The sequence below is a fragment of the Lacerta agilis genome, chromosome 4, assembly GCF_009819535.1.
Source record: "Lacerta agilis isolate rLacAgi1 chromosome 4, rLacAgi1.pri, whole genome shotgun sequence".
Taxonomy (NCBI): domain Eukaryota; kingdom Metazoa; phylum Chordata; class Lepidosauria; order Squamata; family Lacertidae; genus Lacerta; species Lacerta agilis.
This window is the reverse complement of record NC_046315.1, coordinates 90,792,437-90,818,794: the sequence shown is the minus strand read 5'-3', so window position 1 is coordinate 90,818,794 and position 26,358 is coordinate 90,792,437. Positions and strand designations below refer to the sequence as shown.

At 45.1% G+C, this 26,358-nt stretch overlaps 2 protein-coding genes across 3 annotated transcripts; one reads left to right on the top strand and one right to left on the bottom strand.

Annotated features, from left to right (window-relative positions):
• Window positions 1–13,308: 13,308 nt before the first annotated feature.
• On the bottom strand, window positions 13,309–18,771 carry LOC117046118 (glutamine amidotransferase-like class 1 domain-containing protein 3A, mitochondrial). Its single transcript, XM_033147941.1, has 4 exons — window positions 18,397–18,771; window positions 15,443–15,614; window positions 14,534–14,738; window positions 13,309–13,587 (listed from the first exon to the last, which is right to left on the bottom strand). The coding sequence occupies exons 1-4, from the start codon at window positions 18,754–18,756 to the stop codon at window positions 13,395–13,397; spliced, it is 930 nt and encodes a 309-aa protein (XP_033003832.1). The 5' UTR covers window positions 18,757–18,771; the 3' UTR covers window positions 13,309–13,394.
• Window positions 18,772–19,425: 654 nt separating this feature from the next.
• CLN5 (CLN5 intracellular trafficking protein) lies at window positions 19,426–24,552 on the top strand. 2 transcript variants are annotated; one of them, XM_033147939.1, is made up of 4 exons: window positions 19,426–19,582; window positions 20,299–20,464; window positions 22,869–23,094; window positions 24,017–24,552. In XM_033147939.1, exons 1-4 carry the CDS (start codon window positions 19,461–19,463, stop codon window positions 24,526–24,528), a joined length of 1,026 nt encoding a protein of 341 aa, XP_033003830.1. In that variant the 5' UTR covers window positions 19,426–19,460; the 3' UTR covers window positions 24,529–24,552. The 2 variants fall into 2 exon arrangements, with proteins under 2 accessions (XP_033003830.1, XP_033003831.1); XM_033147940.1 differs by having other exon boundaries at window positions 19,509–19,582; window positions 20,325–20,464.
• The last annotated feature ends 1,806 nt before the right edge of the window (window positions 24,553–26,358 follow it).

Genomic DNA, 26,358 nt, shown 5'->3' with positions numbered 1-26,358 from the left:
CACCAAAAATCTGACGTTCTCCAATTTCCTCAAAAATGGTGCCAAAATTTTGCCAAGAACCCCCCAGAAGATTTGGCGGTGAAAACAGAAGGGTTTTTCATGAAAGGAAAGGAAATCAGGCCTCCCCAAGTTGACCTGCGGGAAAAACTTTTTTTGAAAAAATCCCTAACCCGCGCGGTCAGAATTTCACCAAAAATTTGTCGTTCTCCAATTTCCTCAAAAATGGTGCCAAAATTTTGCCAAGACTCCCCCGGAAGATTTGGCGGTGAAAACAGAAGGGGTTTTCATCAAAGGAAAGGAAATCAGGCCTCCCCAAGTTGACCTGCGGGAAAAACTTTTTTTGAAAAAATCCCTAACCCGCGCGGTTAGAATTTCACCAAAAATTTGTCGTTCTCCAATTTCCTCAAAAATGGTGCCAAAATTTTGCCAAGACTCCCCCGGAAGATTTGGCAGTGAAAACAGAAGGGTTTTTCATCAAAGGAAAGGAAATCAGGCCTCCCCAAGTTGACCTGCGGGAAAAACTTTTTTTGAAAAAATCCCTAACCCGCGCGGTCAGAATTTCACCAAAAATCTGACGTTCTCCAATTTCCTCAAAAATGGTGCCAAAATTTTGCCAAGACTCCCCCGGAAGATTTGGCGGTGAAAACAGAAGTGTTTTTCATCAAGGAAAGGAAATCAGGCCTCCCCAAGTTGACCTGCGGGAAATTTTTTTTTGAAAAAACCCCTAACCCGCGCGGTCAGAATTTCACCAAAAATCTGACGTTCTCCAATTTCCTCAAAAATGGTGCCAAAATTTTGCCAAGACTCCCCCGGAAGATTTGGCGGTGAAAACAGAAGTGTTTTTCATCAAGGAAAGGAAATCAGGCCTCCCAAAGTTGACCTGCGGGAAATTTTTTTTTGAAAAAACCCCTAACCCGCGCGGTCAGAATTTCACCAAAAATCTGACGTTCTCCAATTTCCTCAAAAATGGTGCCAAAATTTTGCCAAGACTCCCCCGGAAGATTTGGCGGTGAAAACAGAAGTGTTTTTCATCAAGGAAAGGAAATCAGGCCTCCCCAAGTTGACCTGCGGGAAATTTTTTTTTGAAAAAACCCCTAACCCGCGCGGTCAGAATTTCACCAAAAATCTGACGTTCTCCAATTTCCTCAAAAATGGTGCCAAAATTTTGCCAAGACTCCCCCGAAGATTTGGCGGTGGAAACAGAAGGGTTTTTCATCAAGGAAAGGAAATCAGGCCTCACCAAGTTGACCTGCGGGAAAAACTTTTTTTGAAAAAATCCCTAACCCGCGCGGTCAGAATTTCACCAAAAATCTGACGTTCTCCAATTTCCTCAAAAATAGTGCCAAAATTTTGCCAAGACTCCCCCGGAAGATTTGGCGGTGAAAACAGAAGTGTTTTTCATCAAGGAAAGGAAATCAGGCCTCCCCAAGTTGACCTGCGGGAAAATTTTTTTTTGAAAAAACCCCTAACCCGTGCGGTCAGAATTTCACCAAAAATCTGACGTTCTCCAATTTCCTCAAAAATGGTGCCAAAATTTTGCCAAGACTCCCCCGGAAGATTTGGCGGTGGAAACAGAAGGGTTTTTCATCAAAGGAAACGAAATCAGGCCTCACCAAGTTGACCTGCGGGAAAAACTTTTTTTGAAAAAATCCCTAACCCGCGCGGTCAGAATTTCACCAAAAATCTGACGTTCTCCAATTTCCTCAAAAATGGTGCCAAAATTTTGCCAAGACTCCCCCGGAAGATTTGGCGGTGAAAACAGAAGGGTTTTTCATCAAGGAAAGGAAATCAGGCCTCCCCAAGTTGACCTGCGGGAAAAACTTTTTTTGAAAAAAATCCCTAACCCGCGAGGTCAGAATTTCACCAAAAATCTGACGTTCTCCAATTTCCTCAAAAATGGTGCCAAAATTTTGCCAAGACTTCCCCGGAAGATTTGGCGGTGAAAACAGAAGGGTTTTTCATCAAAGGAAGGGAAATCAGGCCTCCCCAAGTTGACCTGCGGGAAAAACCTTTTTTGAAAAAATCCCTAACCCGCGAGGTCAGAATTTCACCAAAAATTTGTCGTTCTCCAATTTCCTCAAAAATGGTGCCAAAATTTTGCCAAGACTCCCCCGGAAGATTTGGCAGTGAAAACAGAAGGGTTTTTCATCAAAGGAAAGGAAATCAGGCCTCCCCAAGTTGACCTGCGGGAAAAACTTTTTTTGAAAAAATCCCTAACCCGCGCGGTCAGAATTTCACCAAAAATCTGACGTTCTCCAATTTCCTCAAAAATGGTGCCAAAATTTTGCCAAGACTCCCCCGGAAGATTTGGCGGTGAAAACAGAAGTGTTTTTCATCAAGGAAAGGAAATCAGGCCTCCCCAAGTTGACCTGCGGGAAATTTTTTTTGAAAAAACCCCTAACCCGCGCGGTCAGAATTTCACCAAAAATCTGACGTTCTCCAATTTCCTCAAAAATGGTGCCAAAATTTTGCCAAGACTCCCCCGGAAGATTTGGCGGTGAAAACAGAAGTGTTTTTCATCAAGGAAAGGAAATCAGGCCTCCCCAAGTTGACCTGCGGGAAATTTTTTTTTGAAAAAACCCCTAACCCGCGCGGTCAGAATTTCACCAAAAATCTGACGTTCTCCAATTTCCTCAAAAATGGTGCCAAAATTTTGCCAAGACTCCCCCGGAAGATTTGGCGGTGAAAACAGAAGTGTTTTTCATCAAGGAAAGGAAATCAGGCCTCCCCAAGTTGACCTGCGGGAAATTTTTTTTTGAAAAAACCCCTAACCCGCGCGGTCAGAATTTCACCAAAAATCTGACGTTCTCCAATTTCCTCAAAAATGGTGCCAAAATTTTGCCAAGACTCCCCCGAAAGATTTGGCGGTGGAAACAGAAGGGTTTTTCATCAAGGAAAGGAAATCAGGCCTCACCAAGTTGACCTGCGGGAAAAACTTTTTTTGAAAAAATCCCTAACCCGCGCGGTCAGAATTTCACCAAAAATCTGACGTTCTCCAATTTCCTCAAAAATAGTGCCAAAATTTTGCCAAGACTCCCCCGGAAGATTTGGCGGTGAAAACAGAAGTGTTTTTCATCAAGGAAAGGAAATCAGGCCTCCCCAAGTTGACCTGCGGGAAATTTTTTTTTGAAAAAACCCCTAACCCGTGCGGTCAGAATTTCACCAAAAATCTGACGTTCTCCAATTTCCTCAAAAATGGTGCCAAAATTTTGCCAAGACTCCCCCGGAAGATTTGGCGGTGGAAACAGAAGGGTTTTTCATCAAAGGAAACGAAATCAGGCCTCACCAAGTTGACCTGCGGGAAAAACTTTTTTTGAAAAAATCCCTAACCCGCGCGGTCAGAATTTCACCAAAAATCTGACGTTCTCCAATTTCCTCAAAAATGGTGCCAAAATTTTGCCAAGACTCCCCCGGAAGATTTGGCGGTGAAAACAGAAGGGTTTTTCATCAAGGAAAGGAAATCAGGCCTCCCCAAGTTGACCTGCGGGAAAAACTTTTTTTGAAAAAAATCCCTAACCCGCGAGGTCAGAATTTCACCAAAAATCTGACGTTCTCCAATTTCCTCAAAAATGGTGCCAAAATTTTGCCAAGACTTCCCCGGAAGATTTGGCGGTGAAAACAGAAGGGTTTTTCATCAAAGGAAGGGAAATCAGGCCTCCCCAAGTTGACCTGCGGGAAAAACCTTTTTTGAAAAAATCCCTAACCCGCGAGGTCAGAATTTCACCAAAAATCTGACGTTCTCCAATTTGCTCAAAAATGGTGCCAAAGTTTTGCCAAGACTCCCCCGAAGATTTGGCGGTGGAAACAGAAGGGTTTTTCATCAAAGGAAAGGAAATCAGGCCTCCCCAAGTTGACCTGCGGGAAAAACTTTTTTTTGAAAAAATCCCTAACCCGCGCGGTCAGAATTTCACCAAAAATATGACGTTCTCCAATTTCCTCAAAAATGGTGCCAAAATTTTGCCAAGACTCCCCCGGAAGATTTGGCGGTGAAAACAGAAGGGTTTTTCATCAAAGGAAAGGAAATCAGGCCTCCCCAAGTTGACCTGCGGGAAAAACCTTTTTTGAAAAAATCTGTAACCCGCGCGGTCAGAATTTCACCAAAAATCTGACGTTCTCCAATTTCCTCAAAAATGGTGCCAAAATTTTGCCAAGACTCCCCCGGAAGATTTGGCGGTGGAAACAGAAGGGTTTTTCATCAAAGGAAAGGAAATCAGGCCTCCCCAAGTTGACCTGCGGGAAAAACTTTTTTTGAAAAAATCCCTAACCCGCGCGGTCAGAATTTCACCAAAAATCTGACGTTCTCCAATTTCCTCAAAAATGGTGCCAAAATTTTGCCAAGACTCCCCCGGAAGATTTGACGGTGGAAACAGAAGGGTTTTTTCATCAAAGGAAAGGAAATCAGGCCTCCCCAAGTTGACCTGCGGGAAAAACTTTTTTTGAAAAAATCCCTAACCCGCGCGGTCAGAATTTCACCAAAAATCTGACCTTCTCCAATTTACTCAAAAATGGTGCCAAAATTTTGCCAAGACTCCCCCGGAAGATTTGGCGGTGAAAACAGAAGGGTTTTTCATCAAAGGAAAGGAAATCAGGCCTCCCCAAGTTGACCTGCGGGAAAAACCTTTTTTGAAAAAATCCCTAACCCGCGCGGTCAGAATTTCACCAAAAATCTGACGTTCTCCAATTTCCTCAAAAATGGTGCAAAAATTTTGCCAAGACTCCCCCGGAAGATTTGGCAGTGAAAACAGAAGGGTTTTTCATCAAAGGAAAGGAAATCAGGCCTCACCAAGTTGACCTGCGGGAAAAACTTTTTTTGAAAAAATCCCTAACCCGCGCGGTCAGAATTTCACCAAAAATCTGACGTTCTCCAATTTCCTCAAAAATGGTGCCAAAATTTTACCAAGACTTCCCCGGAAGATTTGGCGGTGAAAACAGAAGGGTTTTTCATCAAAGGAAAGGAAATCAGGCCTCCCCAAGTTGACCTGCGGGAAAAACTTTTTTTAAAAAAATCCCTAACCCGCGCGGTCAGAATTTCTCCAAAAATCTGACGTTCTCCAATTTCCTCAAAAATAGTGCCAAAATTTTGCCAAGACTCCCCCGGAAGATTTGGCGGGGGAAACAGAAGGGTTTTTCATCAAAGGAAAGGAAATCAGGCCTCACCAAGTTGACCTGCGGGAAAAACTTTTTTTGAAAAAATCCCTAACCCGCGCGGTCAGAATTTCACCAAAAATCTGACGTTCTCCAATTTCCTCAAAAATGGTCCCAAAATTTTGCCAAGACTCCCCCGGAAGATTTGGCGGTGAAAACAGAAGGGTTTTTCATCAAAGGAAAGGAAATCAGGCCTCGACAAGTTGACCTGCGGAATTTTTTTTAAAAAAAATCCCTAACCCGCGCGGTCAGAATTTCACCAAAAGTCTGACGTTCTCCAATTTGCTCAAAAATGGTGCCAAAATTTTGCCAAGACTCCCCTGGAAGATTTGGCGGCGAAAACAGAAGGGTTTTTCATCAAAGGAAAGGAAATCAGGCCTCCCCAAGTTGACCTGCGGGAAAAACTTTTTTTGAAAAAATCCCTAACCCGCGCGGTCAGAATTTCACCAAAAATCTGACGTTCTCCAATTTCCTCAAAAATGGTGCCAAAATTTTGCCAAGACTCCCCCGGAAGATTTGGCGGTGAAAACAGAAGGCTTTTTCATCAAAGGAAAGGAAATCAGGCCTCGACAAGTTGACCTGTGGAATTTTTTTAAAAAAAAAATCCCTAACCCGCGCGGTCAGAATTTCACCAAAAATCTGACGTTCTCCAATTTTCTCAAAAATGGTGCCAAAATTTTGCCAAGACTCTGCAAAGAGAAGGACATGGGGACAGGTGAGTTCATCCCTGAGCCCCTGGCAAGGCTTTTCCAAGAGTTTTCTCCTGGATTCCAAGTCCTACCACAGGAGAGGGACACTCCAGGCCTTGGGGGCCAATCCTGACCTCCTGCCCCCAGAACATGGCTCCCCAGGGAAGGTTCCCCTCCCGCTGACAACTGCCCCCTGCTTTGCCCAGCAGGCCAGCCCCCCTGCTAGGGTGGTTGCTGGGGGGGGTTTCCAGACGTTGGCCCAAATGGACCTTGGGCCAGTTCCAGCCATCTGGCTCTGTGCATCTTTTTTCTAGCTGCCCCCTAGCCCATTCCTGCTCTCCTTTGTCCACAAAAGGAGGGCCACTTGCTCACCTGATGGCACAGGCTGTTCTGGGCCTTGCAGGGGGGCCACCCTATTGCTGCGTCCCATCAGGCGTCTTAAGCACCTGAGCCTAGAAGAGACGAGCAGAGAGAGCGTCTCAGAAGCCATCAGCCCCAATTCTTGGGGGGGGGGGGGTTGTGTGTGAGGAGGGGCAACTGGACCAATTCCTGCCCTCTCTCTGCAGTTGTGTGACCTGAAAGGGCATCACCAGAGATGGAAAGAGGCAGCCCAGAGCACAAAGGGATGGCAGAGAGAGAAAGGAGGTCCCAAATGCTATGGGTTCAAGAGCTGTAGCCTAAGGAAATACAAGCATTGCCCACTGTTAAAGGGCTGCTATGCCTCATCTTCTTAGGACAGCCCTGCCCTTCCTGGAGAGGGAAGAGACCCCTAGGAGTGTCCTCCAAGCATCAAGGTGTCCCAGAAGAGGAGCAGAACATGAGGAAGGTGGTGGAGTCTTCCTTGGAGCCAGAGAGACCCCCAGGAAGGGGGAGAAGGCTGATTTTGTAGGGCAGCTAGAGAGATGCACAATCGAGCCTGGCAGAGGTGTAGTGGTTGGAGGGCTGGACTAGGAGGACATGGGAGAGCAGGGTTTGAATCCCCACTCAGCCACGAAGCTCCCTGGTGGACTAGAGAGCTAAAGCTGTGCCGGGGACCCCAGGACTCGTCCCCCCCCGCCGCCCCCAGGAGACCAAGAGAAAGCAAAGGAATGCTACTTACAGCCTGCACATCTTCTTTACGGAAAATTCCCACCCTCCTATAAACTATCTAACTATCTAAAATCCCCACCCAAGCCTAATTCTGACCCAATCCCCACCCAACCCCACAACCCAGCCCTAAACGTAAGCCTAACCCCCCACCCTAACCCTACACTTACCCCTAACTAATCCTCTATAAACAAAATATATACAAAATGTGCACAAATGCGCACAGAATAAAAATAAAAAATAAAAAATATGAAAATAAAGAACAAAAAGTAAAATAAAAATGTTAAAATAAAAAAATATGAAAATAAAGAACAAAAAATAAAATAAAAAGTAAAATAAAAGCGTTAAAATAAAAAAGTGGAAAAATAAATCAAATAAAAATAAATCAAATAAAATGAATCAAATAAAAGTAATAAATAAAATAAAAATAAAAGTAACAAGCAAATCAACACCTCTCCTCGTCTACAACCACCACCACCTCCTCCTCTCTCCTCTCTCCTCTCCTCACTAACCCACAATGGCTGCCTGCAAGTCAGTGGCTTTTCAGGGAAAAGCAAGAGATGTCACAAAGGAGGGCAGGTTCTTGTCACCCTGGCAACCCCCCCCCACCCGGACCTGGCCCCTCCTGAGAGATGATGCTTCTCTGTCAGAACTTGGAGGCACCTTCTGTTCCACCTGCAGCTGGGCTGCATCTTCTCTCGGCAGATTCACGTCGGCATTTCACATCCTTCTTCCTGCAGCCCCATTTCCAAAGGGAGACCATCCCCACATCCTTCAAGGCAGCCTAAGGGTCTCAATGGCACAGGATTGGACCATCTGCTTTGCATGCAGGACTTCTGTCCTGGGCGGCATCTCCGGGGGGGGGGGGCTTGAAATATCCCCCCCCATCTGAAACCTGGGAGAGCTGCTGCCAGTCAGTGCAGGTTAGTTGAAGAAGGATATTGAGCAGCTGGAAGGTGAGCAGAGGAGGGCGACCAGGACGATGAAGGGTCTGGAAACCAAGCCTGATGAGGAACAGTTGAGGCAGTTGGAAACCAAGCCTGATGGGGAACGGTTGAGGCAGCTGGGTGTGTTTAGCCTGGAGAAGAGGAGGCTGAGAGGAGAGAGGTGAGCCATCTTCCAATATCTGAGGGCTGCAAGAGGGAGCGAGCTTGTTTGGAGAGGAGATTCGGACTAAACATTAGGAAGAACTTACTGATGGTAAGACTCTCTGGGGATGGTGGTTGACTCTTCTTCCTTGGAGGCTTTTAAGCAATAGCAAGACACCAATCTGCGAAGGATTCATCTGCAATTTGGGGAGCGCATAGCACTGGCCTACTTTACAACGTTGTGTAACTGGGGTGTAGCCGGGGTGTCCTGTTGGTGTGTGTGTGGGCAGTGTGTGGGGAAGCCGGGAGGAGGGTTTGCTGGCCAGGCTCCTGAGGCGGTTTCCTGCCAGCTGCGCTCGTGGTCTCTGCATGCAAAATGAAGGCGCACAAATCTCAAGGGCACCTCAGTATATGTGTGTGTGTGGCTGTTCAGCGTTACTCTCTGACATATATAGAAAGCTGAGGCAGAGGCGCCCAATTCTAGAGTAAATTTATGCTAAGTAATTTACCGAATTGGGGCACAGGTGGCGCTGTTGTCTAAACCACTGAGCCTAGGGCTTGCTGATCAGAAGGTTGGCGGTTCGAATCCCTGCGGTGGGGTGAGCTCCTGTTGCTCGGTTCCAGCCCCTGCCCACCTAGCAGTTCAAAAGCACGTCAAGTGCAAGTAGATAAATAGGTACCACTCCAGCGGGAAGGTAAATGGTGTTTCTGTGCACTGCTCTGGTTTGCCAGAAGCAGCTTAGTCATGCTGGCCACATGACCCGGAAGCTGTTTGCAGACAAACACCGGCTCCCTCGGCCAGTAAAGTGAGATAATAACAATAATAATAATAATAATAATAATAATAATTTGTAACCCACACTCTGGGCGGCTTCCAACAAAGATTAAAAATACATAAAAATGTCACACATTAAAAACTTCCTTAAACAGGGCTGCCTTCAGATGTCTTCTGAATGTTAGGTTGTTGTTTATCTCTTTGACATCTGGTGAGAGATCCTACTGGTGGGTAAATATGTATTGGAAGGTATTTGCTTGAGGGTTTCCTATAGGCAGGGGTGTGGGTAGCGCTGTGGGTTAAACCACAGAGCCTAGGGCTTGCCGATCAGAAGGTCGGCGGTTCGATTCCCCGTAATGGGGTGAGCTCCCGTTGCTCGGTCCCTGCTTCTGCCAACCTAGCAGTTTGAAAGCACACAGTGCAAATAGATAAATAAGTACTGCTCCGGTAGGAAGGTAAACGGCGTTTCCGTGCGCTGCTCTGGTTCGCCAGAAGCGGCTTTGTCATGCTGGCCACATGACCCGGAAGCTGTACGCCGGCTCCCTCGGCCATTAACGCGAGATGAGTGCCACAACCCCAGAGTCGTCCGCGACTGGACCTAATGGTCAGGGGTCCCTTTACCTTTACCTTCCTATAGGCATCTAGCTGGCCACTGTGAGAACAGGATTCTGTTCCAGATGGGATCCAGGAGGGCTCTTTGCAGCGGCGTAGTCCATTCTCCGGGTGGGGAATGTTATAGATTTCTGTTAAAACATAGCAAGTGGAAGGGAAAAGGCAGATGAGGCAGACAAAGGCCAGCATCAAAAGGGATGGTTTTTTCTTTCTTTCTTTCTTTCTTTCTATCTATCTATCTATCTATCTATCTATCTATCTATCTATCTATCTATCTATCTACATTTTATAGCGTTGTGACCGCAAACGGGAGGGAGGGAATGCTCAGTTTGCTGTCTAGCATTAGCGTGCCCTCTGGTGGTAATAGATGGTAGTGCCAGAAATTCGAAAAAAAACAGATCTGCCACCTTGATGTGGTAGAAGCAGCAAATCAGACGTCCCTAATGTGAATCTTTGACATAGGAGGTGCGCAGTCAGGGTGTCTCACTGGCTTAAATAGAAGCTGGGCTGGAGATGGAAGAAAGAGAACCAGATGAGGATCTTGGTGCTATGGGAAGGGAAAGTAATCCCATTTCCCCAATTAAAATTCCTCCCCATACCTCACACGGGGAAACTTAGTGTTATGGCAGGAGTAGGCAACTCCAGATGTTGTTGGAATACAGCTGCCATCTACGACTTCCAGACTTTAGGAGCAAAGGTCCAGGATGATAGGGGTTAAAAAAAAATGCTTGATCATAATACCAGGCATAATCTAGCCAAAGCGAACTATCTCCAGTGGGAGGGTTGAGTGAGTGCTTAACAGGAGTATTTTAATTACAAGCAAATAATAATATCTTGCATGTTTTGGACTACAATTCACACCAGCCCCCGTCTGAATGGCCCAAATGTAGGGTTAGTGGGAGTTATGCTCCAGCTAAAGCTTGAAGGCCACAGATTTCCCACCCCTGGTAAAGAAGGCAGACAGCTCCTTTGGAACATCATCTCACCTGTTTCGCCGTAGTCTTCTCCGCCTTTGTGTTCTGATTTCAAGTTAGCGTTTTAAATTTACAATGACTATAGCAGCAGCAAGAAAAACGAGAGGAAATGTTCTACAGCTAGGTCACACCTTTGAGATCTACCTTGCTGAACAATACAAAATTGGCCAGCACTTTTCAGATGTACCTTTTCAAAATTGCTGCTTTCAGGATTCCTTTATGGAAACATACAAATGTCATCGTCAGCAAAGCAAGGGTAACAGGTTGACCTACTAAGCAGATTCCATACCGTGTGCACAACAGCAAGTGTGCATTTCAGGAAATCCTGCCGTTTTGTAAGAAGTATTTGAGGGCTAATACCAAGAGGAATGGGACACTTGGGCATGCACTTTTCTCTTGCCAACTAAAATGAATGGGACTTAGGAACGAATTGCTTTGGCAGAACCATAACCCTGGCTGCAAAACCACTGAGATCCTTTGGAATTTTAAAGTAGGCTTGTCAAAGTATTAAAGAATTTGCAGCTGTGTAATCATCTGTGCTTTGGCCAATTAATGTCTTGGCTGAATCAAAATAATTTGCATATTTTTTATTAACTGACGCCAATTCCATTTTGGCAGTTTGCTGCCTTTTTATCAGTATTGCTTAAACGACAGTAATTGGGTTGTAATCTGTCGGTGGGTTTTCTGCGGTATTCTGTCTTGTATGGATTCTTATCCTTAAATATAAGTATTACTAAAATCCTTAGCATAGCTGCCAATTTGAGATATGTGTTGAATTATGAATTATGGTGCTGGAGGAGACTTGAGAGTCCCATGGACTGCAAGAAGTTCAAACCTATCCATTCTGAAGGAAATCAGCCCTGAGTGCTCACTGGAAGGACAGATCCTGAAGCTGAGGCTCCAGTACTTTGGCCACCTCATGAGAAGAGAAGACTCCCTGGAAAAGACCCTGATGTTGGGAAAGATGGAGGGCACAAGGAGAAGGGGACAACAGAGGACGAGATGGTTGGACAGTGTTCTCGAAGCTACTAACATGCGTCTGACCAAACTGCGGGAGGCAGTGGAGGCTAGGGGTGCCTGGCGTGCTCTGGTCCATGGGGTCATGGAGAGTTGGACATGACTAAACAACAATTTGTCAGCTAGGGACAAATTATCAGGAAAACCACAGGAGTGCGTAAGAGAAAGTAGCCCTTTCCCTTCCAGTTGAGATTACACTATGGGGACAACCTACGCTGAAACTTTATAAACAGACTTAATGAGTGTCACTACTCCCATGAGAATGCATGGGATTGGGCAGCAATCCTATTCCTTCCCCAGTGTTTTTTTAAAGGGGGTACTCAGTGGTACTCAGTACCCGCACCCTTTTGTTGTTACAGTTAAGTGGCACACTTATTAACAACTTCATGGTGAGTACAGGAACCTAATTTTCTGGGGTGGGTGGGAAGCGCTGCCTATACCCGAGAGGAAGCCTTATTGAATTCACTAGAACTCACAGTACACTTCTGATCAAAAAGGCCTGCATAGGTGGTCTACATAACTTTAGGATGATTGACCTGCAGATTTAACAGATGTAAGCAAGCAGCTCTACTTTGAATGGGATGGAGCCAGCATGATGCAAATAAGCTAGTTGCAGAGGCCTTCTTTGGCCTCCTTAACGCTCCCCTGTTATTGAGCGCAGGCAGCTTTCCCCTCAAATTTCTTTTTAAAAATTTTGTTAAATCAAATTTAATAGCCTCCACACAAACATAGCATTAAGATTATAGCACCATTTTACATATTCTTAGGGCTTTAATGCTCAATACAGGCTCTCCACAGATACGTTTGTGAAATTAGTGGGGAAAATTTGCTGTCTACTTCCCTTACATATGAAAAGAAGGGGGACCTCTCTTTATAACACCTTTGGGGACCCTTCTAAGCCCAGTTTGTTGCTCTGAAATAGCCACGCACCAGATATTGTTGAGGGCCGGCTCGGCCTGGAATTTCCAAAAATATGCTATCATCAAACGTGCAGCTGTCAGTAAAGTTAGATCTTTATGTCACGCTAAGCCTCAGTTTCTCTCTCTCTTTGCTTTGCAGAATCAGGGAGGGGGACCATCTGAGAGAGTAGTCATGAGACAATTGCTTTAGGGACCAACATTTGGCCCGTGGCCCAACTACGGACATCCCTGCTCTTGTCAATGCACCTAACTACTTAAAAGACTCTGGCTGTAAGCCATCACATTCCTATTTAAATGCCTGTTCAAATTGATGTGGCTTACTAACCTCTTCTGGCTTGTGGTCCAACATCTATTTTACAATAGCACTGGCAGGACAATCCAAACCCCGGTTGGGCAGGAGTGGGATACTTGTGCCAGGCAAATGGCTGTTCCAGAAGGGTTTAGGTGACCCTGTGCAACAGTAGAGGAGGCAGAACAGGGGCTGGAGGGAGAAGTAGGCAAAAAATGCCTTCCCCCGGCAGGAACCTTCAGCTGGAACTCAAGACAGACGAGCAAGCTTTGATTTCACCCTATAAAAGCTGGTGCAATTGATAAGTGTCACTAAAATAGGTATTGTTTGCATGACCTGAGCAAAACAAAGCTCTTCCTCGACGGACATTCACCTACCACTTGCTGTCATAATAAGTAGCTCCCAAAGGCTTCATACTGAGGTCAGCAACTAGCAGTACAAAGGCCAAACCCACCCATCCCAATAAGTTCTTGTTAGCCCTGCAGTTGCAAGAGCAGGCAGGTGCAGGGAGACTTGTCTGTGGCAAGGGGACTGACTGGTAATGCACTTTAAAAAAAAATGGTGATGGATCCTTGGTCCTTCCTTCATCACTCTTTCCAGTAAAACTGGCCTTGGACTTAAAGTAAGAGTTAACAATTTGCTTATCTCAAGAGGAAGGATAGAAGGAAAGCAGGTTCAAAATACCAACTACTGAATAAAGACTCTTGATCTCGGTGGCTTAGTTATTTTTATTAATTCTACCATGTTTAGCCAAAGCATGATTTCTTAACGCATTTACCAGCTGCCTCCAAGCCTGGCTTCATGCCAGTTTCAATACTTCGGTAACCATTGTTCCAACCCCATCAAAAATTTGATGCAGAGGGGCTTTGCACATGAACGCGCAAGTGGTGACTATTTTGTTTGCAGAATCCACGTGGGCCTCGTTCACGTCTTTGCAAATGTGCTTGCAGCCAAGTTCTTTGATAGCCGCAGCTGTTTCAGCATCAGGAAACCTGCAAGGAAAGGAAGTTAAACAAGAACTGCCTTTCCGTCACTGCTAAAGTGCTGGCTTTGACCTTTAATGCCCTGGAAGGCTCAGGACCACAATACATCAAGGACCGGCCCTCCCCATATGAACCAGACCCAGACCCTGTGGTCTTCATCACAGGCCCTTCTTCATGGAACTCACCTGCAGAGTAGGGCTGGCGATATATCGCCCCAAACCAGTTTGAAGTCTGTATTGTGATAGCGGCTTCATAGTTTTTGACCTGGCAAAATACTGAAAACCATGGGTGTGGGTGTGTGTGATGCAAAAATCACAATGTATGAAAAACTGTGAAGCCAGCCAATGCCTCTATAAATAGCTTCATCCTTATTTCGGACATTGTCATATATCAGTATATCGCGATGTTTAGCTGGTGATGTATCACGAAGCTGAAAACCAACTCCATCCTTATTTCAGACATTGTGATATGTCGGTATATCGTGATGTGATATATCGTGACGTTGGGTGGATGGGACTTGTCCTTATTAATATTTTACACAAAAAGCATTTTAAAAAAATATTGTACATTGTTAATAAAGATTTTCTCGGTTTTCTCGATTCACAAAAGTATGTGCAATGTCTCTCCCTCGTATTTTTTCCAAGTAACGTTTTTACCAATCAGTTTCATTTGTTGAGACATTAGGAAGAAAAAGGGGGGAAGAAGTGGTGGTAGGGAGATGGGAGGAGTTGTTTTATATTTTTCTGGTTTTAAAACAGGACATATAAAAGCAGCTAAGTCGCTCTAAGGCTTTTTCTTTTGTACAAAGCGACCAATGAGTGTAATCAGCAACAACCAGCAGAGAAAAACAATAGATTGAGGAAAGCTTCACATCATTGTAACAGGTGGATCGTGTGACCAGCAGAGAATTGGCACGCACGCAGAATCAGATGATGCTCCAAACAAAATTCCTTACCTTCCGTCTACATTTGTGTTGTAGCCAACAGTGACTTCACAGCCTGGGAAGACTTTCGCTGCCAGCACAGGGGAGATGCAGCAGAGGCCAATGGGTTTCTTTGCGCTATGGAAAGCCTCAAGGGTGGACTTCACAAGGTTGTTGACAGTGCAGTTCTTTCCTTCCACCGCCCAGGAACACAAGTTCTTCGCTACGCCAAAGCCCCCTTTGAAGGGAGGGGGGAAAGATAAGAGCTTAGTCTTTCACGTCGAGAAGAAACTTCCCATTTTTGCCTCTTCCAACACAGGAGCGTCGCTGGTTGTCACTCAATGAGGCGACGCTTATTTGATATTGGCACAAAATTGGTTCGGCCCTGTGGATCACTCTTCCGGTAGAGATTGAGCAGGCATTTCCTATGGTGAACATTTTGCTGCCAGGCGTATGCAGATGCTGAAAATAACCCACCTCCTGTAATAGTTGGTGGTCTATTTTCAAAAAAATGTTTTATGTGGCCTTTATCGTGTGCGTTAGAATTGTGCAAAACACTTTCATTTTTAAAATTTATTTATAAAATAAATAAATGTGGAATGTAGGAATTATTGGTTGGTTTTTGTTGTGTATAATAATTTAATAAACTAAATAAATAAAATGCACTATGCCTTGCGGGAGGGAGTATTGTTGCAGTGAGACACAGTGTTAGAATCTAGTTACGAGTCCCCAGCCCACAGTCCCAGCACACTAAACTGGTGCAAATAATTTTTACAGTTCACAAATACTTGAGTGTTAATTCATTTGCAGCACAATCCTAACCATGTCCTTTCAAATGCCGTGGAATTGAATGGAACTTACTTCCAGGCAAATAGGATTGCAGGTTTGATTAGTATATATATATATATATATATATATATATATATATATATATATGCTCACCTGGAAAAATAATTGCATCAAATTCACCGACTTTCAGCTCAGCCAAATCCTGGATGCTCCCTCTCGCAAGCCTAGCACTTTCAACTAAAACGTTTCTCTTTTCTTCACTTGGACTACCCTGCAAATGATCAACAACGTGCATCTGCTCAATATTTGGTGCGAATATCTTTACCTGAAAAAGAAAAAGGGAACACAAATACATATGTGTTACAAAGTAGCACCTCTGCTAGTTGCAAGAGTCAACATTAACAATGGGTTGTTGTTGTTTTTTGCCAATTTTAAGCAAGATAATTTTGCAAGTATCAACATTTCAAGAGGTTTCTGAAAATTCCAAAATGACAAAGCTTATGGATTTCAGCATCAACTGGTATTTTAGGTAGCAAGATCACAGACAAGATCTTTAAAACAGGGCTAAATGTTGCCTTTAAGATAGATAGATAGATAGAAAGATAAGATAAGATATTTAAAAAGACTGATCTCATTATCTACCCCAATTCAAACAAGAATATAGTGTTTTCATTTTAAGTTGTAAAATAAACTGTACTAAACGTTTGCAGAATGTGCTTTCCAGTGATATAGTCACAGACAATATTTTGTCAATGTTTAGTAAAATAACTCGCAGTGTATTTTCAATTTAATGGCATTCAGTATGGTGCTGAACCTATTTACTCAGGCACAAGTCCCATTGAGTTCAATGAGACATACAGCCTAGTGAGCTTAGAACTGGAGCCTTGTTTCACTTTCAAGACTGCAATCCTATGCACTCTTTGGCAGAATCCTAAACTCTGCTGAACACACAGAGGCTTGTTTACCAGCCAGCAGGCAAAACACTGAAGGCATTGCAGAAAGGAAAAGGAAACAGGCAAGAAGAGGCATTTTCCATGGAAAAACCTTCTGTGGGTGGGAGCAAGGCCTTTTTTTCCAGCTAGAACTCACCAGAGCTCAGTTCCAACACCTCTCAGGCGGGGCTCCTTTCATGGTGAGTTCTGGCACCTCTTTTTCTAGAAAAAATATCACTGCATAATACAGGTCCTTGATGGCAGAAAGGGAGGAGGAATTAAAGAACTTTTTAATGAGGGTGAAAGAGGAGAGCACAAAATATGGTCTGAAGCTCAACATCAAAAAAACTAAGATCATGGCCACTGGTCCCATCACCTCCTGGCAAATAGAAGGGGAAGAAATGGAGGCAGTGAGAGATTTTACTTTCTTGGGCTCCATGATCACTACAGATGGTGACAGCAGTCACGAAATTAGAAGACGCCTGCTTCTTGGGAGGAAAGCAATGACAAACCTAGACAGCATCTTAAAAAGCAGAGACATCACCTTGCCGACAAAAGTCCATATAGTTTTCCCAGTAGTGATGTATGGAAGTGAGAGCTGGTAAAGAAGACTGATCGCTGAAGAATGGATGTTTTTGAATTATGGTGCTGGAGGCAATTATGGACTGCAAGAAGATCAAACCTATCCACTCTGAAGGAAATCAGTCCTGAGTGCTCACTGGAAGGAAAGATCCTGAAGCTGAGGCTCCAATACTTTGGCCACCTTATGAGAAGAGAAGACTCCCTGGAAAAGACCCTGATGTTGGGAAAGATGGAGGGCACAAGGAGAAGGGGACAACAGAGGACGAGATGGTTGGACAGTGTTCTCGAAGCTACTATCATGAGTTTGACCAAATTGCAGGAGGCAGTGGAAGACAGGAATGTGCATTGAAGAGGGCTAGGGTAGAGTGAGGTGGAGCAGACAAATGCTAGCCACTGTAGCAAAAGCCACACAAACTTTTAACAATAACCCGAGACCTCAAACTTAACTCCCATGACAACACAGTGAAATCGTATTACAGAAATCGTGGGCAGGATTCCTGCATTGCAGCGGGTTGGAGTAGATGACCATGGGGGGGGGGTTCCCTTCTGATACAGAAAAATAGGGGTCCCCTCAGTCCATGACCGGTCAGAGATGAATGAATGGGGGCACGACGCAGGGAAAGCAAGGCAGATCTTTATTTTTCTGTTGCAACGGAGTTCCCTCCCTTCCTAGCAAGGAGGCAAGAGAGACCCAGAACCAAAAAGAAACATCTCTTTTAAGGGTTTGCATTTTGGCACGCAGAAGGAGGACACCTCCTCTACAGGTAGGTAGCCGTGTTGGTCTGCCACAGTCAAAACAAAATATAAAATCAAAAAAATCAAAAAAATCCTTCCAGTAGCACCTTAGAGACCAACTAAGTTTGTTCTTGGTATGAGCTTTCGTGCACACGAAAGCTCATACCAAGAACAAACTTAGTTGGTCTCTAGGATGCTACTGGAAGGATCCCCTCTACAAACTGTCAAAAATTGCATCACACCTAAGGTGGGGTTACTGTGGCTCGGGGAGGCCAAGGTGTGATATTCCTGAGGATTTAGCAAGTTTTGCATAGTTCCAGACACAGTTCATGCAAAACATTAGCATTAATCAGGATGTCCCTCGGACATCCCTAAATGCAGAGCCTCTGGGCAAACAATTGCAATTATTACAAAGAAGGTTCATAGATATAGGAGGAATTAAGGAGGCAGAGGAAATATTTAGAGTCTTTAGGGAGAGCCAAGATGGCTTTTGGATTGCTCGCTTGTACTGTTTTAGACATGTGGTTTATATACAGGTACTTATGCATGCGCGTTTACCTTGTGCAATTATCAACATTTATCCTATATTTGAGACCTTAGAGGTCCTATAACACTTCCAACTCTACAATTCTATGATTCTATCCTGAGGAAATCGCAAGAGACCCTTGCACGCAGTTTGTTAGTTTGCTTGCTTGCGCGCACTAAGTTTAAGCCGTGGGTAGGTGGGATGGGCGGGTTTTGCACGGCAGGACCCGAGGGGAGGAGGAATCCAATTATTGTAGAGTGACGGAAGGGACCTCAGGGGTCACCTGCAAGGGATATCCTCCTTTTGCACCTTTAGAGGGTCGCTAGCCTCACCTCCGCTCCAGCCCGGCTCAGGTGCACCAGGACGGCGGACGCCTCGTGGATCTCGCTGCCGTCGAAGACGCCGCAGCCAGCCAAGACCACGGCCACCCGCTTCCCCATCCTCGCCTGCGGGTCCCCCGCGTCCACGGAGGAAGAGGCCGCAGGAAGGAAGGATCTTTTGCCGGATCCCACCCGCCCCCTGCTGGTCCGGAAGAAGAGCCGTCGGGGCGGCGCTTTCTGTGACCCTTGGAGACGGGAGAACAGGAAAGACTTTGTGTCCGTCAGGAAACGGCGTCGCGCCTGGGTTGCAAACACGTCTGTTCCCCTTTCGTTTCTGGGCACAATGCGCGGTGCGCGCTGATTTTGCAGCATAAGCACACTACACACATGCGGTTTGATCCGGCGTGCACGTCCAAAAAAAAAAAAAATACTTATCACGTGTGAAACAGCTTTTGCTGCGTTTCCAATATGATGTTGTTTACTTTTTCCCTTTGTAAGAGTTATCTATGCTGATTGCAACACCTCTCTGAAATCGGCCTAAGGGCAGCTGCGAAAAGCGTGGGGATTTTAAAAGCCTAAACTGCAACCCCGGATCCGACGCTTTGCGCAAGGCGACCCACTCGCTCTCCGGCCACTGCACCCAAAAAAAACAAAACACTACAGCAGAGATATGGAATCATAAAACTAGAGTTGGAAGGCACCCAAGGGTCATCTAGTCCAAACCCCTGCAATGCAGGAATCTCAGCTAAAGCATCCGTGACAGGTGACCCTCCGTATAAAGGCTTCCTTCTCCACGTGCAAACAAAAACGACCCAGTGGGGCTGAGAGAGTCGGCAGCTCTGATTCCCCCATCGCGATCGCGGGACTAGAGCCCAGAGGCAGAGGGGTGTCGGGAAACAACAACAGAAGCTCCTGCCAAAAGCGTCTCGGAAGTTTCCGCACTGAGCATGTGCCTGACTCCCCGGCATGTGATGGGTTGAACTATGCTCAGCTGACTGCTGGGCGTGCGAGAAAAACACGGAAGCGGAGCTCGCCTGCCCTGCGCCGCTTGCTTTCTGCTTGTGGGGTGCTGCATCATGGCTGCAGGCGGGGAGCCACCGCCTCTCTGGCTGCTACTGTTGCTGCTCCTGCAGTTGGAGACGCCCTGCAGCTCGGCATGCGGCTCTCCGGGGCAGCAGGGGTGGCCTGTGCCTTACAGGTGAGAGGACGGCATATAGGGAGGGGAGAGGGTCGTCGGGCAGGATTCAACAAGTCTACTATCTCCCCCCCCCCCCCGGTCGCCTAATATTACAGGTGCGGTGATTGCTCACTTCCATGGGATGGCAAGAGAGGTCTGGGCTCCCCGTCCAAAAATTAGGATTTGCAAACATGCAAAGTGGAACAAAGGGGTTGCATGCAATCCTGTCGTTCTGCCTGCTTTCAGGAGAACTTTCCCCTCCTTTCCCCTGAAGCCCCCTACCCACATCCCTCCCCCCCCCAAAAAAAAAATCTGGGGGACCCTCTAAGCATATTTAGGGGGTGCCGGGGAGGAAAAGAAGAAGTCCCGTTGTGTCAGTGGAGCTTCAAGATGTTCAGAGTGGGATCATAGAATTGTAGAGCTGGAAGGGACCCGAGGGTCATCTAGCCCGACCCCCTGCAATGCAGGAATCCTGCCTACAGGCATCCTTGGGTGGACTCGAACCACCAGCCTTATGGTTAACAGCCAGGTCCGAGCAATGCAGGGTTTCAAATGGGACGCTTTTTCAACATAGACGGCTCGTGTGCATGCAGTGGTGACTTGTCAAGGGCTGAGCAGTCTCAAAATGGGGAGGTTAAGTATAATTATGGAAGGTGGCTTTGCGAGAGAGATGTGCAAGCAAGAGAACTTTTGGGTTTAAATGAAAAATAAAAAAAACCACATTTATTTTAATGCAGGCGTTTTGATTACCGCCCTAAAACAGATGCCTACTGTCAGGCTCGTTACACTTTCTGCCCAACTGGCTCTCCCATTCCGGTGATGAGAGATGACGATGTCCTGGAGGTATTTCGGTTACAGGCGCCTGTCTGGGAATTCAAATATGGAGCTCTCCTTGGTCATATGGTAAGGTGACATGTGTCTCCTCCTCCTCCTCCTCCTCCTCCTCCTCCTCTGTTTTGTCAGCCTTTTGCTAGCATCCCAATTAACATAGGTTTCAAAAAGTGCAATACAGAACTGACATTGTTAATTTGATTAACTATAGACCTTGTAAATATATTCAGAAAACATTGTGGTTTTTTTGTTATTTAATTATGTACTTTTATTAAAGATTTCTTGATTTACAAAACTATGTGCAATGTCTCTCTCGTATTTTTTCCATGTGTCATTTTCATAGCTGTCAACTTCCCCCCCCCCCTTTTAAGGGAAATTCCCTTATTCTGAATAGGATTCCTCACAAGAAAAGGGAAAAGTTGACAGCTATGCATTTTTACAAATCAGTTTCATTTGTTGAGACATTAGGAAGAAAAGGGGGAAAGAGGTGGAGGGGGAAGGGGGGAAGATGGGTGGGGGTGGGGTCGGGTGACCAGGTTTCTATTTTACTTAATATAATGGGGTTTGATGTCAGCGTGGCTTGTGCAGGTTCTCTGTTGTTTGCTTGTGTTCCTTTGGTGGTGAGAGAGGTTGGGGTTGGCCTAGGGCAGGGGTCAGCAACCTTCGGCTCTCCAGATGTTTCGGACTACAATTCCCATCATCCCTGACCACTGGTCCTGTTAGCTAGGGATCATGGGAGTTGTAGGCCAAAACATCTGGAGAGCCGAAGGTTGCCTATGCCTGGCCTAGGGTGTGGTTGTTCATTTGTGGTTGGCTGTGGTGGTCTTTGTTTTCATGTGTGAGTGGGGTGGGTGGTTGTTTTGGATCAGGTTAGCCATATTGATTTGTATGCTGTTGGTGGATTTTTGACATTATCTTGTTGGGCTGTGTATGTGATAAAGGGGGGCCATACCGGGGTGAAGGCGTCTTCTTCTATTTGTCCCCGTGTCAGTTTCAGCTTATTGGTTAATTTTTCTAGTAAGGCTGTTTCCCATACTATTTGGTACCATTGGTTCAGGAAACATTGTTTACCACTTTTCTGGCAACAGGAGAGTGTTAGAAAATGTTCTGAGAATTTTTATGTAACAGCTTTTTATGGCACTTTCAGGGTGATTTTTATTTTTTGTTTTATTATTATTCCTGGCTAGTGCCAGTCACTGGCATGTTACGGTGATTCACTCCCCCTCCTTCCAGATATTCAATGTGCAAAAAAAGTTTCTCTGTTCCTGCAGAGAAATCACGGGACGTCCACTTCCTGGAACTGTACCATTTCCTCAGAATGGTTTGTTATTTTATAACATTCATAGTGTTGCCTTTCCTGCCATGCAAGGCATGTTACAAAAAACAGCAATACAACAGCATAAATTGCCAGTTAGCCTTACGAGCTGTGCAAAGTATGGCATACTGATTCTCATAGTTGGCTTTGTTTTGGAGTCTGAAATTTCTAGATTGTGGCAGTTCTGTGCACACTTACCTAGGTGCAAAGCCCATTGAAAATTAAGCATGATTAACTTCTGAGTATGCATTCAGTGGGTCAGGCTCTTACCGTCCAATCCTCTGTGTGTTTACTTAGACTCACGTCTCAATTGTATTTAGTGGGGCTTAAAATAAATACCCCATGGGTGGCGCTGTGGCTTAAACCACTGAGCCTAGGGCTTGCCAATCAGAAGGTTGGCGGTTCAAATCCCCGCAACAGGGTGAGCTCCCGTTGCTCAGTCCCTGCTCCTGCCAACCTAGCAGTTCGAAAGCACGTCAAAGTGCAAGTAGATAAATAGGTACCGCTCCAGTGGAAAGGTAAACGGCGTTTCCATGCGCTGCTCTGGTTTGCCAGAAGCGGCTTAGTCATGTGCAGGGATTTATGTTATGCAAAATGAACCATGGAAAGAGAAGGAAGGGAAGTCACTGATATTGGTATTTGAAGAAGTGTGCATGCACACGAAAGCTCATACCAAGAACAAACTTAGTTGGTCTCTAAGGTGCTACTGGAAGGATTTTTTTTATTTTTTATTTTGTTTTGACTATGGCAGACCAACACGGCTACCTACCTGTAACTGATATTTTAAGGTTGTTTAAATGAATATTTTAAAATGTAAAACAGAAAATTTAATAAAAATTATAGGAAAAGAGAGAGATTTCAGTTGCCAACCCGGCATCCAGAGATCTCCATGTGGTTGCAATATGACCCATACCAGTCGCAAAATGTGCCTAGCTAATTTCTAGCACTGCCTTGGAGCAAAAAGGGGGAACCTGTGGCTTTTCTGATGTTTCTGGACTGCAGCTTCCATTGTCTCTGACCATTGCTGGGTGGTGCTGAAGAGATCTCTGGTCCAACAGCACTGGCTCCCGACCCTTGAGTTAAAGTCCTCAAAGAGAGAAGAAATGTGGAATGATGAACGGAGGCATGCCTTCACTTGTGTTGGTTATTCCTTTCTTTCAGAAGATCATGCACGATGCTGTCGGTTTCAAGAGCTCCTTATCTGGGAAGAACTACACAATGGAGTGGTATGAGCTCTTCCAGCTGGGGAACTGCACATTTCCTCATCTCCGGCCCAATTTGCTTGCCCCTTTTTGGTGCAATCAGGGGGCCGCCTGCTTTTATGAAGGAATAGATGATGCCCATTGGAAGGAGAACGGGACCTTGGTTCTGGTGACCACCATCTCAGGTAAAACATGCAAACATTGTCATGGGGCTTGTTGACGTGGTAGGGATTCAGAAGTTGTTGGTGCATAATGATTATTCTGGGCTTGGTTCAGGCCCATTCAGGAGGGTGTTACTGTATATCCGTACATCTGTGCAAATTGCCTGCAATCCTAACCCCCCTTTTCTGGGAACAATCCTTGCTGAAATTAATCAGACTTTCATTTGAGTAGATGTGGTTAGAGCCGTTCCTCTGTTTTCTGTGGAACTTGGAAGATCTCCAAAGGTCTCCAGATTTGAACATCATGTGCTTACACCAGGCATTCTGGTGAGCCAGGCCAGTGTGGTGTAGTGGTTAAGAGTGGTGGACTCCTAATCTGGTGAACTGGGTTTGATTCCCCGCTCCTCCACATGCAGCTGCTGGGTGACCTTGGGCTAGTCACACTTCTCTGAAGTCTCTCAGCCCCACTCACCTCCCAGTGTTTGTTGTGGGGGAGGAAGGGAAAGGAGAATGTTAGCCGCTTTGAGACTCCTTCGGGTAGTGATAAAGCGGGATATTGAATCCAAACTCTTCTTCTGAAATAAATTTCAAAAAGTGACTGCTATGATTGCATAAGAGCATCAGCCCAGCCTGTCAGGGAACACTGAGAGCCAGTGGGGTGTAGTGGTTAGTGTGCCGAACTCTGGGAGACACGGGTTCAAGCCCATGCTCTGCCATAAAGCTGACTGAGAGCCCTTGGGTGTCTCTCAGCTTAACCTATACCTCACAGGGTTGTTGTGGGGATTAAATGAGGAGGGAACCATGTACGCTACACTGAGCTGCTTGAAGAAAAAGGTGGGAAAGGCTGCAGAATTAAGCAGGTCATTTTAAAGCACAGATATTCAGCTGTGCAGATATGATTCTCCTACCGGTAGTGTGATAATTGTGTTTTCTTCTTCTTGCCCAGGATCTATGTTTAATCAAATGGCAAAATGGGTGAAATACGACAATGAAACTGGCATTTACTACGAGACGTGGATGGTCAAAGAGAGCCCGGAGGAGCAGGCCAGAGTGTGGTTTGAGCCTTACGAATGCTCCAAGTTTGTACAGAGGACATACCAAAAGCTGGCTGAGCTGGGGGCCATTTTTAAGAAGATACAAACAAATTACACCACTATTACTCTCTTCAGTGGAGAGCCCACCTGCTTTGGAAATGAAACGGCTATATTTGGGCCACACGGAAACAAAACACTAGCTCTGGCCATTAGAGACTTCTATTCTCCTTTCAAACCTTATCAGTCCGTCAAAGAGTTCTTTCTAAACCTTTTGAGGATATTTGATGAAGTGGTTGTGGACCATCAATTTTACCTCTTCTATAACTTGGAATATTGGTTTCTGCCAATGAAATATCCTTTCATGAAAATAGCCTATGAAGAAATTCCCTTGCCTCATTCAAACAGCACCAAGTTGGGCGTGTAGTTTTTCTTAATGACTTTTTTTTGTGTGTGTGTGTGGGGGGGGTTATAAAGACAAAAAAAGCAAAATAAAACCCCCAAACCCATTTTATGCTGAGTTGCTTCAGACTTAATTCAGGCTGACAAAGATGCCTGAAACTACTGGGAGATACCTGGATTTTTACTAACGCTTAAAAGGTTATCTGCACAGGAAAATGAATGCATCTGACCTGATCTATTTTACCTTTAATTGTGTGAGGGAATGAGATTCTTTCCCAAGCCTTCAATTTTCCTTTGACTTCCAGAGACACTTGATGTATGCACTGGAACCAATGTGGGTGAATAGGGGTGGTAAATAATTATTCTAAAGTTCTCATTATGTGCCCTGTACCTGATTTGAATGGTTGCATTTAAACGTGGGAGCAGCCCTCCTGAGTGATTCCCCACCACCACCACCTACTGTTTTCATTTTATTACCCTCACTGTAGCACTCTGTAGAGCAGGCATCCCCAACCTTCAGCCCTCCAGATGTTTTGAACTACAATTCCCATCATCCCTGACCACTGTTCCTGTTAGCTAGGGATCATGGGAGTTGTAGGCCAAAACATCTGGAGGGCCACAGGTTGGGGGTGCCTGCTGTAGAGCTGTAGGAGTGGATAGCAGATTCAAATAATGCTGGCACACAGAAGTATGTGGGGGGAAATGGTTCTCAAGGACGCTTACAAAGCCATTAGCATTGGACAATCACATAGAATAGAAAATAGGAATGTGGCTGCACATAAATTCCTAACCTTGCAGTCAACCTTAAGACAATTACAGTACGGGGATCTGCTTGAGCACTTTTAAGTAGTTGCTACTTACTGCAGGTGTGCTAAATTTATAGGTTGCTGCAATTCTAAAGGATGTTTTTCCCGGATGACAGCCAGCTGATCTGTGCTGTTACTTGAACTACAAAGTTTTTCAAAATAGGCTCAATGAGTTGGCAGTGTTCATTTGTGTGTTGCAAAACTTCTAATCACAATGAAATTACGTGCCTTGCCTTTAAAAATATTTCTTGCTTCGGAATGAAAATTTCATGTCCTTTGTTCATCCATAACCCCTACAGTTTGGATTAAAGTTTTTAATGCTAAAGGAAATCCAAATAACTACTGACCCATAGGTCTTATATCTATAACTGGCACCGTTTGTGCCAGTGTTTTACATCTTAAATGGAAACTTGAGTTAGTGAGCACAATATCCTTGGGGAAGAGCAAATCGGGTCTGGCTGTTTATATTGGCCTAATAATAATAATAATAATAATAATATTTTATTTGTACCCCGCCCATCTGGCTGGGTCTGCCCAGCCACTCTGAGCGGCTTCCATCAAATATTAAAATACATTTAAAATATCACAGTTTAAAAACTTCCCTAAACAGGGCTGCCTTCAGGTATTTTCTGAATGTCAGGTAGTTGTTTATTCCCTTGACCTGTGATGGGAGGGCATTCCACAGGGCGGGCACCACTACCGAGAAGGCCCTCTGTTATAGCACTGTTTAGTATTGGCTCATCTAGCAGATAAATATATATCAAAATGAGCTAAGCTTTTATTTACTTAAGACCATTTTTGACTATACATTTCATGATCACCTATATAGTAAATGGGAATAATACCTTGATAATTGTTTTTGATCCATGAACTGTATTGAACTGTATCAAAATGCATCTGCTCAGATGCACTGCACTAATTAAGAGTACTTTCCGAGAGGGTATTCTCTCATGGAGTTAAGGAAGAATGTGTCCTTGCTTACACTTTAAATTTTGAAGATATCTCCTCCCCCTTTTCTAAGATCTGTTCCATGAAGGTATTTATTGTCC

Coding starts and splice junctions, on each gene's coding strand:
- LOC117046118 (XM_033147941.1), bottom strand. CDS start 18,756: ATGCTGCAAAATCAGCGCGCACCGCGCATTGTGCCCAGAAACGAAAGG. Junction 15,615..18,396: donor TGAGCCGGGCTGGAGCGGAG/GTGAGGCTAGCG, acceptor TTTCTTTTTCAG/GTAAAGATATTCGCACCAAA. Junction 13,588..14,533: donor AACACAAATGTAGACGGAAG/GTAAGGAATTTT, acceptor CTTTCCTTGCAG/GTTTCCTGATGCTGAAACAG.
- CLN5 (XM_033147939.1), top strand. CDS start 19,461: ATGGCTGCAGGCGGGGAGCCACCGCCTCTCTGGCTGCTACTGTTGCTG. Junction 19,583..20,298: donor GGGTGGCCTGTGCCTTACAG/GTGAGAGGACGG, acceptor ATTTTAATGCAG/GCGTTTTGATTACCGCCCTA. Junction 23,095..24,016: donor TCTGGTGACCACCATCTCAG/GTAAAACATGCA, acceptor CTTCTTGCCCAG/GATCTATGTTTAATCAAATG.